This window comes from Oryctolagus cuniculus, chromosome 2 (genome assembly GCF_051225735.1).
Source record: "Oryctolagus cuniculus isolate XC-2025 breed Fujian yellow rabbit chromosome 2, ASM5122573v1, whole genome shotgun sequence".
In the NCBI taxonomy this organism is placed as follows: Eukaryota; Metazoa; Chordata; class Mammalia; order Lagomorpha; family Leporidae; genus Oryctolagus; species Oryctolagus cuniculus.
The window spans coordinates 36,172,958-36,191,597 of NC_142868.1; the positions used below are offsets into that span (position 1 = coordinate 36,172,958).

The 18,640-nt window shown below is 46.5% G+C and overlaps 1 protein-coding gene across 1 annotated transcript; it reads left to right on the forward strand.

Moving 5' to 3' along the window:
* The first annotated feature begins 13,129 nt into the window (after positions 1–13,129).
* Positions 13,130–18,411, forward strand: SHISA3 (shisa family member 3). Its single transcript, XM_002709408.6, has 2 exons — positions 13,130–14,305; positions 16,876–18,411. Exons 1-2 carry the CDS (start codon positions 14,032–14,034, stop codon positions 17,313–17,315), a joined length of 714 nt encoding a protein of 237 aa, XP_002709454.1. The 5' UTR covers positions 13,130–14,031; the 3' UTR covers positions 17,316–18,411.
* The last annotated feature ends 229 nt before the right edge of the window (positions 18,412–18,640 follow it).

The window sequence follows — 18,640 nt, forward strand, 5'->3', positions numbered from 1 at the left end:
AAAAATTAAGTGTGGGATTAGGAGAGAGAAGAAGAGGAAGGGTGGGAGTATGGACGGGAGGGAGGGTGGGGTGGGAAGTATCCCTTATGTTCCTAAATCTGTATACATGAAATGCATGAAATTTGTATAATTTAAACAAAATTTTAAGAAGAGGAAAAAAAGCGTTTGTTTATCTTTGATTGTGAGTTCATTTTTGTTTGAAAGCTTGAATTCTAAGAAGATACATATTTGCCTTTTTCACTTGCCAGGGGTCTAAAGTACCTGTGACAATTTAGCCCTTCCCCGTTTTTTTTTTTTTTTTTTTTTTCCTGGCCTGTTGTGAGAGAGTCAGGACTTCTGGGTAAGTTTTACATGTGTTTACTGCTAACATTTTCTTTTTTTTTTTTTTAATTTTTTTTTAATTTTTATTTTTTTTATTTTTTGACAGGCAGAGTGGACAGTGAGAGAGAGAGACAGAGAGAAAGGTCTTCCTTTGCCGTTGGTTCACCCTCCAATGGCCGCCTTGGCCAGCGCGCTGCGGCCGGCACACCGCGCTGATCCGATGGCAGGAGCCAGGATCCAGGTGCTTTTCCTGGTCTCCCATGGGGTGCAGGGCCCAAGCACCTGGGCCATCCTCCACTGCACTCCCTGGCCACAGCAGAGAGCTGGCCTGGAAGAGGGGCAGCCGGGACAGAATCCGGCGCCCCAACCGGGACTAGAACCCGGTGTGCCGGCGCCGCTAGGCGGAGGATTAGCCTAGTGAGCCGCGGCGCCGGCCCTACTGCTAACATTTTCTTTCCTTTTTGAGCATTGTCCTTCAGCCTGAGATCCCAGTAATGATGGAAAAGTTTGTTTTTGTGTATTTTTTTGTTTGTGTGTAGTGGAGAACTTTGCGGAGAATTTAGCACTCTGCAAAGGACATGAGCTTGCATTTTCTTTCCCAGGAAAGACCACTAAATAGACATGGATGCTATCCTAAAAACCTTGCAAACACATCCTCCTAAGTCTTTCTAGGTCTGGTGTGAGGGGTTTATCTTAAATTGCTCAAAATCGCCCATCAGTTCCATTTCTCAGACTCCATATCTCTAATGTCGCCTCTAGAAAACACTAGGCTGGCCGCATCGTGCCATTTCCCTGATAAACATTATGACAAGTCCCCAGCATGCTCTGCAGGTCTCCATCACTTTCCCTCTTGCTTCCCGGGTGTCCTGATGCACTCCTTGCTCCAGTATCACCAACTTCATGGCCTTGTCAGTGTGTTTTCTGCCCTCTTCCAGGACAAAGTAATTTCTCACTAGCTATAAGTTATTGTATTGTTTTGCTCAGAAGTCTGTTCATTTTTTTTTCCGTAAGTAATGAATCTGCTGCAGAGGCCAATTATTTTTAACCTACAATATTTAGTGAGAGCCAAATATTACACAAGTGGGAATGAAAGAAGAAATCCCCAAAGTCAATTTTAATATACTGTATAACCAATCTACTGCTGAAAAAAAGTTAATTGCAGAAAGAACTATCCAAGGATGAAATCATAATTAGGTTGTGATCTTTGAAATCTGAGCTTTTCAATAATAATAATAAAAAAAAGGTATCATGGGATGACACTTCCTCCAGCAGTAACACATCTACACTGTCAGCCAGGCTAAGGTGTGGGTTATGCTTGGTGCGAGGAGGTTGTTGGCGATGCCTAATTCCTTAGCCTGACTGCACATCTATCAAGTGACGTAAAAACTGCATGAAGGCCTGAGCTCCCCATGTAGAAGCTAATCAGTATATTAAATTTGAAACCATGTTGAGTTAATTGGACAAAACCAAGAAAGATTATTTATTGAGAAAAATCTATCAGCTGGAGTTTTTGTTACCACATCAATAAGACAACCCATTGATTGGTTATTTCCTTGTTGTTAGCATTGTGCTGCAGCCTCAATGAATAGACAATTTGGGGGATGGACTGAGACCCTGAAGTGGATGACAACATGAGTGCAGGCTTGGGCCAATGACCTTGGATAACTCTACTTGTGTTCTAAGTTTCTCACATGGTTGATGTGATGATTAAACAAGTGAACATACAGCAAACATCTACCATTGTATTTATTCTTAAAGACCTTCCACACTCAAGAGTATAATGTAAAATTAACTGCCATTTTATGACCTTTATATTCAGAAAAATCATTTTTCCTAACCTGTAGAAACAACTTGAATAGAAGCAAATAAAAATGTGGTCATAAAATTACCTTTAGTGAATCAAGAACTCCAATGTTCACTAATTGTCACCATTTTATATGAAGTTCTCTTAAAGGGTGTTTCTTGTGTGAATAATTTATTTTTCTTTCTTATAATGAAACCTCTAAGGTCTAGCTATACCTTCAAAATATTGGAATATTTTCATTCAATTAATTTAAATTATGTAATGTGAAAATGAATGATGGCCAGGAGTCAGGGACGGTGTAATTCTGGTGAGGATTTATATTTCACACATTGTTTATTTAGTTAGAATTTTCTTTGGGTAATAAAAATAGTGTTATATAGAAGTTTGTGGTATCTAACCTCACACATACTGCCATGAATGACTCTTCCAAATCCTATACACGGTGCGACAGTGACAAGCCCTGCAGAAGGCAACTTTACGGCAAAGCTTGGCTAGTCCAGATCCACTGGGAATGAGTTGTTGTGTAGGTTCCAGATAGCTGTTTTAAAATAGAAAAATAATTAATATTTTAATGACTTGTATTGGAATGTTTTTTCAACTTCAATATGTTTTAATTAAAACTTTTTAATCGATATTTGGAAGACAGGGAAAGAGTGGTAGCCACCAAGAAACAGAGAGAGACCTTCCAATCACTGACTCACTCCCCAAATGCCTGCAGCAACTGGGGATGGACCAGGCCAAAGCCAGGAGCTGGGAACTCATTCTGAGTCTCCCATACCAGTGCTACTTGAGCCATCATTGCCTGCTGCCTCCCAATGTACACCTTACCAAGAATCCGGAATCAGGAGTGGAGCCAGGAGTTGAACCAAGGCATGCTCAATGAGATATGGGCTTCCCAATGACATCTTAACTGCTATGCCTAATGCATGTCCCAGATTTATTATTATTATTATTATTATTATATTAATTTATTTTTTGAAAGGCAGACCCCAGAGAGAGAAGGAGGGACAGAGAAAGATCTTCCATTTGCTGGTTCACTCCCCAAAGGCCACAACAGCTGGGCCTGGGACAGGTCAAAGCAAGGAGCCAGGAGCTTCTTCCAGGTCTCCCACATGGGTGCAGAGGCCCAAGGACCTGGGCCATCTGAAGTGGAGCAGCTGGGACTCAAACCAGCGTCCATATGGGATGCTGCCACAGGTGGCGGCCCAACTCCCTACACCAGTGCCAGCCCTCCAGATTTTTAATTGATTCAGTAATCACATATATTTATAGGGTACAGTGTGACAATTTAATACATGTCTATAATACAATGTGAATGATAAAGTCAGGGTAAATGATTAAACATTTATCATTTCTTTGTGTTGGGAACATTCGGAATCCTTTCTACTAGCTATTTTGAAATAAACAGTTGTTGGGGCAGGCGTTGTGGTGCAGCAGGGAAAGCCACCGCCTGCAATGCTGGTGTCCCGTATGGGCGCCAGTTTGAGTCCCGGCTGCTCCGCTTCCAATCCAGCTCCCTGCCTGGGAAAAGCAGCAGAAGATGGCCCACGTGCTTTGCCCTGCCACCAGTGTGGGAGACCTAGAAGAGCCTCCTGCCTCCTGCTTTGCCTGGCCCAGGCCTGGCTGCTGCAGCCATCTGGGGAGTGAACCAGCAGATGGAAGATCTCTCTCTGTCTCTCCTTGTCTCTCTGTAACTTTTTCAAATAAATAAATATTTAAAAAAGGAATATACAGTTGCCAATCGTAGTTATCCTACTGTGTCCTATAGAATGTTAGAATGATTCCATCTATGATTGGAACATTATCTAATTGTATCATGTATTTGGTTTTTTCTTAAATGGATCGTATATGGAACTTTCCTGAATGACTCATGATGTATGCCTCTATGGCCTAGATACTTAGGAATCAGAGCTGGATCTCAGTATTTAAATATCCATAAATACAGCTTCATTGGAACCCAGCCATGTCTGTGCATGTGTATATATGTGGTCAAGCAGTTAAATATTATTTATTTTAAAGGTAGAGGGACAGAGAGAGGCAGACATACACACACAAACACACAGAGAAGAGCTCCCATGACCTGGTTCACTCTCCAAATGCCCACAATGGCTAGGACTGGGCCAGGAGGCAGGTGTTCAATCCAGGTCTCTCACATGGGTGGCAGGAACCCAACTGCTTGAGCCATCAGTACTGTCTCCCAGGGTCCTCACTGGGAGGAAGTTGGAGCCAGGAATCAAACCTCAGGACTCTGATGTGGAGTGTGGGCATCTTACCAGGGGCCTTAACTCCTAGGTCAAAGGCCCTCCACCTGGCACCAAGCATTTTTTAAAAAAGCATGTTTCAAGCTGATACCACATGTAATAATTATGAACACAAACTACTGTTTGAAAAGGATAGTATTTGGATGATTATGTCAATAATTTTCACAATGCAGATCAAGGTTTTAACCTTCTCCCAGTCAACCAAGGGCGTTCATTTACCTCAAGGTATTCAGAATTTGTTGAAATAGGAGAAAAGAAGGAAAGGGTTGATACCCAGGTTTTGCCTACCAATATGAGGTGTTTTTGTTTGTTAGCTTAAATTCATACAAACACAATGGTCTTGAGACTTTTAAGAATTTTCTAAACTTCTTAAGTAAATCATTTCTGACGCCCCTGGAATGTGAGGTCTTCTCTTGCCCGAGAGTGGAGCAAGCTGTTCCCCGCCCTACCCCTTATTCCCGAGGGAAGGCCAGGGACAAACAGCTCTGATAAACGAACTGTGCACCAGCTCAATGATAACTCCAACAAAAAAGCTTTAGACGAGAAGAGCCTGAGTCTCTTAATTAACCACTTAAATTCTAAGCACTAGTCCTACTCATCTCTCCTACACAGGCATGCCTAGCTAGGTAGGAACAAAATATCAGTTAAGAAAATAGAGTCCTGGCCTGCGCCTCGGCTCAGTAGGCTAATCCTCTGCCTGCGGCGCCGGCACACCGGGTTCTAGTCCTGGTCGGGGTGCTGGTTCTGTCCCGGTTGCTCCTCTTCCAGTCATGCTCTCTGCTGTGGCCCGGGGAGGGCAGTGAAGGATGGCCCAAGTGCTTGGGCCCTGCACCCCATGGGAGACCAGGAGAAGCACCTGGCTCCTGCCTTCGGAACAGCGCAGCGCGCCAGCCGTGGTGGCCATTTGGGGGGTGAACCAACGGAAGGAAGACCTTTCTCTCTGTCTCTCTCTCTCACTGTCTAACTCTGCCTGTCAAAAAAAAAAAAAAAAAAGAAAAGAAAAGAAAATATAGTCCTTTTCTTAGAATATATGAAGAGTAATGTGCTGTTTTTTACTTTTCTTCTATATTCAATCATGTGAAGCAGTTTTCTTTTAAGCAGTGACTTCCAAATGTCTTGATCGTACCCCTGAGTAAAACATATATTTTACATCATTATCAAGAACATTTCTAGTTATGCATGTGCTTGAAATAAGATGTCATGAAATGGGCAGGGTGTTTGGCCAAGTGATTAAGATGTCCTCATCCCAAGAACCTAGCTTTCAGTCCCAAGTCTGCTTCTGGCTCCAGCTTCCTGCCACGGCAGCAGTGATGGCTCAAGTAATTGGGTTTCTGTCAACCATGTGGGAAACCTCTACTAAGTTCCTGGTGGCTTCAGGCCTGGCCCAGCTGCTTTGGGCATTTGGAGAGTGAACTAGTGGATGGGAAATATCCCTCTCATTCTGTCTGTCTGTCTCTATGTGTGTGTGTGCGTGTGTAAACAAATAAATACATAACCACCCTTTACAAGTCAGGAGATAAAATTACCTTTACTCTGTATGATGTACTGTGTATTTTCTGTGCTTAAAAAAAGGTCACTCACATGCAACTAAATTTATTTCATGACCCACGTGATACTCCATGACTGATAACTTGAAATATACTTCCCTAAAGGCCTAATGAGGCGAATAAAACCTTTGTCCCTTCATGGTATAGCTCCAGATGCTGCACTTTCACATCGTTCTGTTTTGATAGCTCTACTAACCCCACAGTTGCAGGAAGCAATCAATTATTAAGGCTATCTCCATAATATTTATAGTAGAAGTTAAGATGCTTTCAGTTGCATTTTATCAAAACCCAATCCAAACTTAAAGTGAAAAGTATGGTCTCGTGTAACAGGGAAAACCAGGATAATGTTAACTTCAAGCATAGCTGTATACAGGGACTAAGATGTTTTTATTTCTTCTCTCACCTCTGTGCGTTGTCTTATTTTCATTGAGACCTACTCTACTAGGTAGGGATCATGTCCCTGACTCTCCCAAACAAGAATCCCCACAGTTCACAATGTAAAGGGGTGAAAAGTGCTGCTCCCTCTCACTGTCCAGATGAAATCTCATGGAAGCATTCTGATTGGCCATGCTCTAGTCATGTACTCCCCCTTGAACCCATCACAAAGTCCAGATACATAAAGGAACTTTGCTTCATTATGATCTCATGCTCAGCCCTTGACCTGGAATGCAACAGCAGATTGACAGTACCTCCAGGCCCACATGGAAGGGGGAAAGTGAGCTAGTTATCAAAATAAGGGAGGGTGCATTTTGCTCAGACCAGTAGAAAAATCAAGGGAGATAGATAGGTAGACAAATTGATAGTGGTACATATAGAAAGATAAGCCTTGTGTGGAAGTATAAATAACTCTCTTATCAATCAAGTCAATGTAGTACCAGACTTTGTGACATTCTATACCCTTTTAGGAAGAAAAGGGGAGGAATGTGGCAGATAAACTAAAATAGTGAATCCTGGCTTTTGATATGCTAAATTGGTATAACATTGCAGGCAGCTTCAACAGTGGTTGCTCCTTCAAGGCAGAATCAAGTAAAGAAGCTGAGAACGATGCCAAGGACAACTTTTCTTTTTGTCTTTGATTACAAAAAGTATGTTAAAGAAATATAATCTGCAATGCACAATTCTGATAGGACAAAGGGCATGTGAGTACCAGGTAGTAAGTGCTATGATAGCCATTTACGAGGATAACACTAACAACCATTTGCTGTAGGAGTGAATAACATTGAGTCCATTTTCCATACTGCATAGTTGATTGTGTCTCTTACATCCAAGCTCTTCGGCTGATGCCTTCAAATAACTCACAGCAGGTGTTCTTAAACCAAGGTCAAGTATGGATCCTGTATTTCTGAGACAGAGGAAACTTAGTTGACCCACAGGGGTAGAAATCAAGATCTTTGCCTCATTGGTCCCTTACGGTACCCTGGAGCTAACTAAACACAGACCATTTGAGAAGGAAAAAAAATTAAATAAAAGATACCTTTGACAGCAATTATATAGCAGCTTTTGAAAGAATTCCATATGATTCACAAACTTTCAAGGTAGTTTTTCAAAACATTCTCTTCTGGCTGGTAAAGGTGAGAGGGGAGTAAGAAGACAGAAATGAGACAAGAACCCTCTGTTTTCTTTCTCTCCTAAAAGCCTTTCCTTCATCGGAGGAACACATGGCCGCCGAGCAGCAGCTTGCCATTTTTCCAGGGTCAGTTCACTTTTCGTGCTGCTCTAAACCCTGCTGAAAGCCAGCTCCTTGGGGAGCCCCGGCTGTTGGGGCTGGCCCCTCTTCAGTCTGCACGCACTCAGAAAGAAATGCCCCTTGCTGAGAAGGCAGTGGTGTTGGGGGAGAATCCATCTACTGTCAAGGAAGTTTCAATTAAATGTGGATGCCAATTAATTTAATTTATATTTCTGCATGAAAAATGTCATTCCATTATACATGCACTGGAAGGATGCCAGGAGCCCAGGTTAATAAATTACATCTCTACTGACATCATATAGAATCACAAACTAATCGGATACTTATTAAATGCCCACCTGTGCTTGGGGCTATACCTTGCAGAAATCCAGTTGAAATAAGGTCTGTCCAGTAGGGCCTGTGCCTACCCTGTGATCATCTGACACACACCCTTGTCCTCCTCTTCTCCTAGCTTTAGGCCTGTCTCCTGGGAGCTACTCTAAAAATGAATAATCAATATTCAATTACCAGTGGTTCTGAACGGCTTCACTGGATAAATCAGGGAGTGGACATTGAGGAAGTATACATAATCTCCACTTAATCAGGGAATTGGTCTGTTCCAGTTAACAAGTTCCCTGCCATGATTGTTCTACAATGGATTCATATCAGCTGGTGGAGGGATGAAGGTGATGAAGCTCCTACTATGTGCCAGACTTGCTGTGTGTTTGATTTAGAAACCTTATGAAATCTGTCAAGGTGGGGATTATTCTCTCACCCTGCTCCACCCCTGTTTTATTTTTATTTATTTACTTATTTTAAAAGATTTGTTTATTTGAAAGGCAAAGTGTCAGACAGAGACACATACACAGAGAGAGAGAGAGGGAGAGACAGAGAGAACTTCTATCCACTGGTTACAGTATACACTAATGAAAAGGAGGTCAAACCAATGGAGGAACAGTCACCCTAACACAAAATTACAATGCGTTGTGTTAAGTGCTATGGAATTACCAAGGGAAGGCATTCATTTTGTCATTTATGCACTCATTCATCTGTTCCCTCTAGGAATACTTACAGGGTCTCCATGATGTGCTAGGCAGCAGCCCATTCTGACCTTGGTGAGCCAGGGCAGGAATTGACAAGGAAGCCACAAGTCTGAGTCTGTCCTCCCACTCTGCCACCTGTCTTGCCATCCCTGACTCCATCTTGCACTGTGGGGGCCTTTCATAAACTCTGTGTTTGGACTCGCCAGCATGCGTGTACAAGTCTCCAATTATCTTTTCCTAGAACTTCTTATAATCAAAAAGAGGTTTCTGTAGATGCTAGAAACAATTTGTGGCCTGTTTGATTAGGGAGTGCTGGGATCCAGGGTCCAGAGAGTGGAACAGAAAAGGAGGAAACAGGCTTTGAACAGGCAGAGCTGTTTGGCTTCATTCCCGCCTTCTCCTGTGGCTGGGGACAAAGGCAGCGGAAGGCCACAGGGGCTCAGAGTTTGGGCCTCAAACCTGTAGCTTTGGCATCATCTGGGAGTTTTTAGAAATGCAGAATCCTAGGCCCCATTACAGATCCTGTGAGTCAAAATATGTATTTTGGGGCAGGCATTGTGTGGGAGTGGGTTAGGCTACTGTTTGGTATGTCGGCATCCCATATAGCAGTGCACAAGATCAAGTCCACCTCCACTCCAATCCAGCTTCCTGCTAATGCACCTTCAAGGCAGCAGATGATGACCCGGTGCTTGGGTTCCCGCCACCCAGGTGGAAGATCCTGATGGGGTGGGTTCCTAGCTCCTGGCTTTGGCCTGGCCCAGCCTTGGCTGCTGAGGGCATTTGGAAAGTGAACCAGCAGATGCGCAGTCTCTGTCCATCATCAGCCTTTCAAATGTAAAAACAAAAGTAACTCGACAAAACCATCACACACGCAATACAAATTCTTTAACAAGACCCCAAGTGGTTTGTGAGCACACTACTGTTTGAGAAACTGCTCTGAGAGGCCTACACGAACCTTTTATTCTAAGTGGAGAAACTTTGGCTGCCTAAGGCTTAGAGCAGGAGGAATGGCCTGGCTTGCCTAGGTTGGACAGCACAATTTTGGGTACTTTGCTACTCCCTAGTTGTGACCATGTGCCAAAGCCAGCTTAAGAGAAAAATACCTTTTGAGTAACTCAGATTGACTGGGGCCTGAAGTAAGAAATTTACCGTGAGTGATCCAAGGACAAGAATTGCATTAAGTAACAGGCAAAATAATTGAAGGAAATCAAGTGATAACAAATCATTCCAGCAAAGGAGCTTGAAGAACTGTTGAGAAAAAATTTTTTTTTTTTTTTGGTTTTCTGTTTTGTTTCTGGGCCCAATGCAAATGAGTGTTGGGGTTGGTTTGTTTGTTTAAGTTCATACAAATACCATGATCTTGAGGCTCCATGGCCAAAGTTAATTGTTCTTTTTACTCCCTTTCCTTAGTCCATTTAAGTTCCCGACCCTTTCTGACACATCCTTGTTGTTCTATTTCTCTTCAATTCTTTGCTTCTGCTTTTCTCAAATTATTCACTCTGCCCCAAAGACTATAGAACAAAGAGAGAAGTGAGCAGGGCAAGTTTTAAAAATATGGTACATAGCACAGAGGGTGACTATAGAGCACAGTAATGTATATTATATTCTGTGTAAAAAACTGGGAGAGAGGTTCCAAGCACACACAAAAAGGATATGGACAGTCTGGTAGCCTGATTTGATTGGTTTGGGCTGTGTATATGTATTAAAGTACTGTACTGAATCACATAAAACTGTCCAAGCGTTACATAATAATAAAAACACTTTTGAAACAATGTAAGAAAAAAAAATTTGAAAGGTGTTTATAGGACCATATAATACGTAAGTATGTAGGTCTGATTGCTTTTTATTTGCAAACAACTCCCCATATGGCACCTGATGCGCATTGTGGAATTGTACATTTATCACTGTGGTTCTTTTATTCTGACTTCGTTCAGGCACTATGCATAAGTGCTGGGCTCAGGGCACAGCCACAGCCTGGGAAGATGGGCTGTTTTCCTCTGTACTGCTTCCCTTCTGAAGAAATCACAGCCATTTTGGATGGCAGCAAATATATAACAATTAAAGTATAGGTCAGAGCTTCTTTCATGTTGCCATCACATTGATCCCATTGATTAGTTACAAAAAGAGCCTTTCACTATGTAACCGTTACACATATGTAAACACAGAGTATGTAAAATGTAAAAATACCGGCATTGCAATTTTGCAAGTTCCTGTGACCCAGTTGTAATGATCAACAGGGCCCTGGCTTTGCTGTTTCCTCTACCCCCGTTCCTCATCTCTGGTGCTTTCTCTCTCTTCTTTTTCCCTCACCTCCCCTCACCGGTGTTTATTAAAGCAAATCCCAGACATCATATCATTTAATGCATTTCCTACAGAATTTCCTGCAGGCAAGGCCACGGGAGAGGGTAGCCTGGGGAAATGATCTCTTAGCATTGTGCTCTTCACCAAAATATGGAATTTGTGTTACTGAGATAAGGAAAAAGATAGAATTTCTAAAACGTCTACAGAATACGCCAGATTGTATAGATTGGATTTTCCATCTCTGCATGTCTGCCCCTTGAGTCTTTGAAAGGGGTCTCCGAGGGCTTTTTAAGTCTTCTTCCTTTACTACTAATTAGTGACGCAAGCACAGAAAGTTCGGATGCTTATAAACTAGTGCATATTCCCTCACTGTTGGCAAAGAGCATTCTCAGAGCATGTTTGAAGGTAAAGTTCAAGGAGAGCTTCCATGATAAGAAATCAAACACGTATCTTCCTCCTGTGTGACCCCATCCCCCCTCTAAACACACACACACACACACACACACACACAGCTGATTATTGTACAGTTTTAAAGCAACTTTAGACCAGGACCTAGATGGGAAAGCAAGGCACACAGATGTTTTCATGTTCATACACGTCAGATCTATGGAGTATCAAGTAATTTGGAGGTTTGATATTTTCCACTAGTAAATATCATCCAACCGAATTCGGGTAAAATGCCCTTTGAGTAAGTCGCATAGACAGGGGCTTTGAATGGGGGAATTAATTATAGCCGGTGTCTCAAGGAAAAGAATCCCACCGTGGCAGGGAGAATGTAATTAATGGGAGGTAAGCGGCAACAAATCACTCCCTAAAATATTAATGCTATCAAAGAACAGCTGGGTAATGAGAGAAACTTGACCCTTGGGGACTGCAGAGGCTGCTGCCGCAGAACTCGATGTACTTGTGATGTAATGAAATTCCTCTCCATGTTAACAACAATAACACTAAGAGGTGTGGTTCTGGGAAAGTTATTAGCAGTAAATATGTCTTTGTAGTTTTAGCATCTTATTGTAATTATTCCATCTCACCTTTGCTGTGATTCCAAATTACTTTTCCCCTTCAGTGCTTAGGATATATTTACAACACTAATAACACTCCTAAAAACAAACTAGGGTAAAAAAAAAAAAAACTCATTAAGCGTGGCAAGAACACTTTTTTTTTTTTTTTTGGTAAATAAAGACCCAGTACCTAAAAAATTTCTGCAAAACAATTTTCTATGTGTTTAAATTCTTTAAAGCAATATAAAGTGTCCCAAGAGTTGTTGGTTGATTTAAAAAGAAAAGCCCTAACTTAATTTTATTTTACTGAATAGCTTTTTAATGTCCCAAGAAACATCTATTTCTAAGAGAATAAAGTTAAATATTTACAGTCCTACTGAACATGTTAAATGTGTTGGACATTTAGTATTACAGGGCTATAAACCAAAGGATAATCCCAGTATTTAAAAATTAGAAGTCAGAAGTAATTATTTAGTTGGAGTACACTTTAGCTTAGATTTTGTAAAAGCAGCCGTTTTATTCGGAGGGTTTTTTTTTTTTCTCTTTTTTTAAAAAGTATCTAGAACAGACTGGACCATCGCGAAGCTGCAGGTGCGACAGACACGCATGCTGGCATCGCTAGTGCAGAGCCCATTTGGTTTCACTCACTTTGCCAGCATCTGCATGAGGGACACGGGTACTCAGCGTGTTTGACAAATAGACGGAGCCACGCCGAACACATTCACACATCCCCATAAACGATGAGAGGAAGCTCAGGGTGCAGTAAAAATAAATTCTTGAGTTTGGCCCAGGTTTCACATAACACCAGCTCATAAGGCACTTACGCCGCTAAAGGAGCAGTGCCCCTGCAAATAGCACACGGGGGACACATCATTTAAAGAAATGTGTTTCTTTGCCCGAACAGAAGTTCAGATCTGCTCAATTATCATTCATTTTGTTCTTTTATGTCCTTTGCGGGCGCGAACCGCGAAGTCACGCCCTCTGAGTTCGGGCGCGCGAGCCTCGGCTGGCGAAGGGGAGCGGAGGCGCTCAGCCTAGGGCGGGCGAGGGGGCGAGGGGGTGTGAACGTGGGAATACCGGCCCTTTCTCCCGGGAACCGCGGCGACGCAGGTGGAAACTCAGTGCTAACGTTGGCGACCCGTAAATATCGTGTTGTGAGTCCCAAACCCCGAGAATCGGTGTCCCAGGAACGAAGAGAGAGAAGATCCGACAAACTTCAGTCACCGCGCCGACGCGCGTGGACACACGTGGAACCCCGCAGCCTGACCTCTGCGCGCGCTTGTCTGGGCTGGGTGAGGGCTGGGGTGTGTGCGGGGGAGGGCCCGGTCCCGCAGGTTTAGCGTCGGGTCCTGGGGGAGCGCGATGGGCGGGGGTGGCAGGGGTAGGCGGCGGACCGCGCGCGAACCAGAGTGCGCAGAGGCCCCGCAGCGCGCGCCGCGCCCGCTGTGATTAGCTCCAACCGCGACACCCGGGAGGGCGGACTCTCTCTTCACCCTCGTCGTCTCCTCCTCCCTCTTCTCCCTCTTCCTTTTTAAGGGACGCCTCGCTGGCAGAGCTGTCAGCAGCCGGGAGGCCGTTTGCACTTGGCCGCGGCCAGGCTGACTCCGGCTCCCGTGACAGGCAAGGGCGGGGGCTGGGCAGCCGCACGTGGGGGACAAATTCTGCCTCCTCGGGGCTCCTCTCGGGACCCGGCTACAGCCACAAGTCGGGACGCCTTGTGGTCCTGGACTTGGCAGCCCCCGCCCGACGCGATGGCTCCCGTGAGGAGTGGGGAGGGAGGTGGCCGGGGGATCCGCGCGCCCCTCGCGTGATGAGCCTGGCAAAGGGCGGCAGCAGCAGCAGCCTCTGCCAGCACCTCCCGTGGTCCCTCGCCAACTCGCTCCCGCGCACCATGCAGACCCCCGGCCTGCCGAGCCCTCAGCGCAGCCCCTGTCGCCTCTCCGGCCACCGCTAGCCTCCGCGGGAGCGGTCCGCCGCCCGTGCCGTGCCCCAAGGGAGGCGGAACTGCGGTGCCGGGAGTCCCAGCTCAGCCCTTCGCTCTCCAGCTGCGTGCGTCCCCTTCCCCGCCGCCCAGGCTTCCAGCGGCGATGGGGGCGCTGCTGGCGCTCTGCCTCCTGGGCTGGCTGCGCTGGGGCCCGGCGGGTGCCCAGCAGTCCGGCGAGTACTGCCACGGCTGGGTGGACGTGCAGGGCAACTATCACGAGGGCTTCCAATGCCCGGAGGACTTCGACACATTGGACGCCACCATCTGCTGCGGCTCCTGCGCGCTCCGCTACTGCTGCGCCGCGGCCGACGCCAGGCTGGAGCAAGGCGGTTGCACGAACGACCGCGGCGAGCTGGAGCACCCGGGCATCACCGCGCGTAAGTGCCAAGCCCTGGGGAGAAGTCCCGCGCAGACACGCCGCGGGCGTCCGAGTGCTCCCGGGCGGGATGAGCAGGCCTCCCAGGGTCTGTGCGCAGAGTGCACGCAGCAGCCAGGTGTGGGGGAATCAAGGGAGGAGTGGGTGGTCGCGTTTTCGGGTCAGGGGGCCTTGTTCCTTTGCAGTCCCTCTTCCCGCCACAGGCGGTCCCCGCGAGTCCGCGCCAGTGAAAGTTGGCTAGGGACAGCGAGCACCGGGAGTTTGCACCTGATGGTCCTGGGGAGGACGCTGGAGGTCCGGGGAGAAGGGCCGTCGGGGTAGCACTAGACTACGCGCGGCTTTCGGGGCGGCGAGGGGCCACCGTGGTGCCAAGGGAGGGGCAGCGCGACTGTGGGCCCGCTGCGCTAAGCAACTTCAACCTTTCTTCCTCTCTTTTTCTTTTCTTTCTCCTCCCTCCCTCTCTCCTTCCTTCCTTCCTTCCTTCCTTCCTTCCTTCCTTCCTTCCTTCCTTCCTTCCTTCCTTCCTTCCTTCCTCCCTCCCTTCCTCCCTCCCTCCCTCCCTCCTTCCTTTTCTCCCACCGTCCCTGTAGCATTTTTAAGCCGCTGCTCCACTCTCCCGACTTCCTTTCATTTCTCTGCATCGATTTACTCTCCCCTGCCCACCCCCTATTGTCACGCCTTTCAGCAACACCCAGGACTTGGAGGTTGAGATTTAGAAACCGGGGTCGAAGGGGCTTCCCCGCCCCCTATTCTCACGTCGGAAAACATGGGTCAAATTTCCGCTCACTTCAGAGGGGAATAAATCACGACCCCAGCAGAGGAAATTTACACCTTGGAAAAAAAAAAAAATGTTTCCACCTGAATCGGACCGTCAGGGGAACCCCTCAGCGCTCCAGGCGACGGCTTTACGGTCCGGAAACCCGAGAAGCGGGCGGAGCCCGGAGCGGGGCGGCGCGGGGAGGGGGGCGAGGGAGGGTCGCAGGGGCCGCAGCCCGACGCCGGCCGGGGAGGGTCCCGGGGAAGGCTGGCGGCCTCGCTGAGGAGGCCCTCCTCCCCAGTTGCTGCCCTCGAGGAAAGCCGAGCCTGCCCTATGCGGGTCCACCAGGCTCTCAAGGGAGTGAATTGCGGGAGTCTGGGGGTCCAATCTGGAGGATTTGGAGAGTGGTTTCTGGAGAAAAGGTGCTCAGCGGAAAGTAGGGGACTCCGGTGGCTCTGCCCTGTTAGAAAACCGCAGCGGCTCCGCCTGGGTCGGTGGGCAGCGCGTTCCTCCCCGCAGAGGGGAGCTGCCGGGTTTGCAGCCGGACTCCCTCCGGGGCCTCCCCTCTCTCCGAGGCGGGAGAGACAGCAGGGAAGAGGAGCGGTTTCCCTCTCCCCGAGGCTGGGATCAGGCGCCCAGAGGGTCTGTCGCTTGCCAAGGGTGTAACCTTGGGCAAGTTTCTTCGCTGGCCCGGGCCTGCTTGTTGATGAGATGAGTGTGTGAGTGCTTGGCGGGGCGCGCCGTGAGGGCCGGCAGTCACCTCCCTTGCCTTGCTCCCCAGGGCCGTTAACCGCGGGAGAGTGGGTGGCCGGCAAGGGCTTAGACCCGGGAGTCCCCCGAGGTTGTAGGCTACCTGTCAGCCGCTGGCTGTGTTTTTGGAAAAGTCAAAAACCCATGGGTAAGCCAGCTTAGCGTGTCCTTTTAACAGGTTCTCCGTGGCACTTGAGTCAGATCATGAAAGAGCCAGGTGCACAGTAGGGCTGAGTCAATGCAGCTTTTCTCTTCTCCCTGAGCTGGAGGCTGCATCCCATCGTGGCTCTATCAGAAGGGGAGAGACATGGAGAACTGAACCGGGTCGGGGTGGGGGTGGGAAATGTCTGTCTAGTAGAGAAAGGGAAATGCTCTCAGCTGTGGGAGCCTGGGCTGCCGACACCAAGAACTCTCTGCAGTTCAGCCTGGCTTTCCCAGACTGTGGGTGTGCAGGCAGAGACAGAGGCATGGCAGGTGGAACAGGCATCCCAAATCGTGCTCAAAGAAGGAAGGAAGAGCTGACAATTTATGATGCAACAGGAGACACAGTGAATTGGAGCCTCTGTGGCTTTCCTTATGTTGTTATTTTTAGAGTCTTTTAAAACCCTGGAGGGGGATCTCTAACAAGGCCTGAGTGTCCGGGCTTGGCTTGGAGATCTTGGACAGGAGATGGATGGCCAGCCTGAGAGATGGGTCAAAACCCCAGGTGCCCCACCATGACAAAACTACTAAACTCCCGGATTCAGTCCCATAGTTATAGTAACCCCCTCCAGGGCATGAACAAGAGGACAGATTCTGTGCCTTTCTGACTTCCAGATGTGTGGTGTGGTGGCTAATTGCTAACAGAGGCTACAGTGTCAGTTTGCTTCCTCCCTGCTAGCGTAGTGAGAATATTCTGTCATCACAGCTTGTACTTCCGAGGTTAGCAGTAATAGGCTCTGAAAAGTTGAGCTGATGACAGTGGTAATACTGAGCCTCCTCCTCCCTCCCCTCAGTTGCCCAGGCAGAGCCCAGGCTTGGGAGACCCTGATGCAAACACTTGTGTGTCTGTTTTTGCCTTGTAGAGCCGGTCTACGTCCCCTTCCTCATCGTCGGCTCCATCTTCATTGCATTCATCATCCTGGGCTCTTTAGTGGCTATCTATTGTTGCACCTGTTTGAGACCCAAGGAGCCCTCGCAGCAGCCAATCCGCTTCTCACTCCGCAGCTATCAGACAGAGACCCTGCCCATGATCTTGACCTCCACGAGCCTCAGGACACCTTCCAGACAGTCCAGCACAGCCACCAGCTCCAGCTCCACAGGTGGCTCCATCCGCAGATTCTCCTTCGCCAGGGCGGAGCCCAGCTGCCTGGTGCCCTCACCTCCCCCGCCTTACACCACAGGCCACCCAATCCACCTGACACAGCCATCCGGTTTCCTGGTGTCACCTCAGTATTTCGCTTACCCCCTTCAGCAGGAGCCCCCGCTGCCTGGGAAGAGCTGTCCAGACTTCAGCTCCAGTTGACAGGTCATGGCCATGAATCCAGCATGTAGTAAAGTGGCAGACAGGTAGAGTGATGCTTCCAATGTCAAGTGCTTTGCTGAAGAAATTTCTCATGTAACTGACCAACGTCATGGCGGAAAGTGGTAAGAAAACACAGCGCTTTCTAGTCTTGAGGTTCCTGGCTACAATCACAGGATGTCTGGCTTGGCAGATGTTGTGACTATTACATTTCAACCCATGCTACTTCTATTCAAAATATGCAACAGTTTGACTTTGAAGTTACAAATTGACTGAAAATGTTTTACTCGACAATTTAGCAGCATAGTGCTTAGGAAAGGGCTACATGATCCTTTTTCACATCAGTTGTTTATGGAGTTATAATACAAATATACATAAATGAGTAAAGAAAAATACCTAATTGTGATTATCAAAGGATCAGTTAAAAATTAACTATGAAGTAAACTTGAGAAGTCAGTGAATAACCTATTTATATCTTTTGGAGTAACCTAATAATATTAGCATGTTGGGAACATTAACTTTTTAAATTAACTAAATTTTGTTTCAAATATTAAAGTTTTCTTTCAATAATTCAAAGTTTCAGTAACCACAGGAGGAGCTTCAAGTTTTATGCATTCTTATATATTCATTCATTGCAACACAGTTTCTATGTAAAGTCATTTCCCCAACCCACCTGAGGGAATATTTATTGCAGACTTTTTGTTCAGCAACATTTAGTGTTTAAATGAAAGTTGGACAGTTGGGTCTTAAAACATTTATTTGTAAAATGAGTTATGTACAAATGTAAAAATTGGTAATTTAATGTATTTACTACACTGACAGTACTAATTATTTAGTAGTCACACTGTAATTTCTCTGTTAATGATAATGGTGGAGATCAAAGTCCAGCTATTGGTGTAATCATCTAATATTACCTATCTCAAGGGCCACTGAATTTCATGCCCTATGATAATGTATGTATTTGGGCAAATATCCTGCTGGGTTAGAATAAATAAAATATGTTTTTATGAACTCTATTTGAATTTCAAATCAAAGCACTTCATTTTATCTCTTTAGTGATACTGTTTGTTATTCAATAAAAAGAAATGTCTTTACCTCATATCTTGAGATTAATTTTTTGTCTCCAGCAGGGCTTAGGAGAGCAGCAGAGGAATCGCCATTTTCAAGCTGGCTGAGGGTTGTACGCAGCCCTTGCACAAGTCCTTTGGCCCATAGAGTTTTAGCAAAGCGACACTGCTTGGAAGAGTCTGGATTTCTGGCTTGTGACATGCAGAAGGGTGGCATGGTGTGTCCTTCTCTGCCATGGGGTCAAGCCAACCCTCTGCAGA

Excerpts from the sequence above, each read along its gene's own strand:
- SHISA3 (XM_002709408.6), top strand. The coding sequence starts at position 14,032 with ATGGGGGCGCTGCTGGCGCTCTGCCTCCTGGGCTGGCTGCGCTGGGGC. Across the intron at positions 14,306-16,875 it reads GCACCCGGGCATCACCGCGC|AGCCGGTCTACGTCCCCTTC; the intron begins GTAAGTGCCAAG and ends TTTGCCTTGTAG.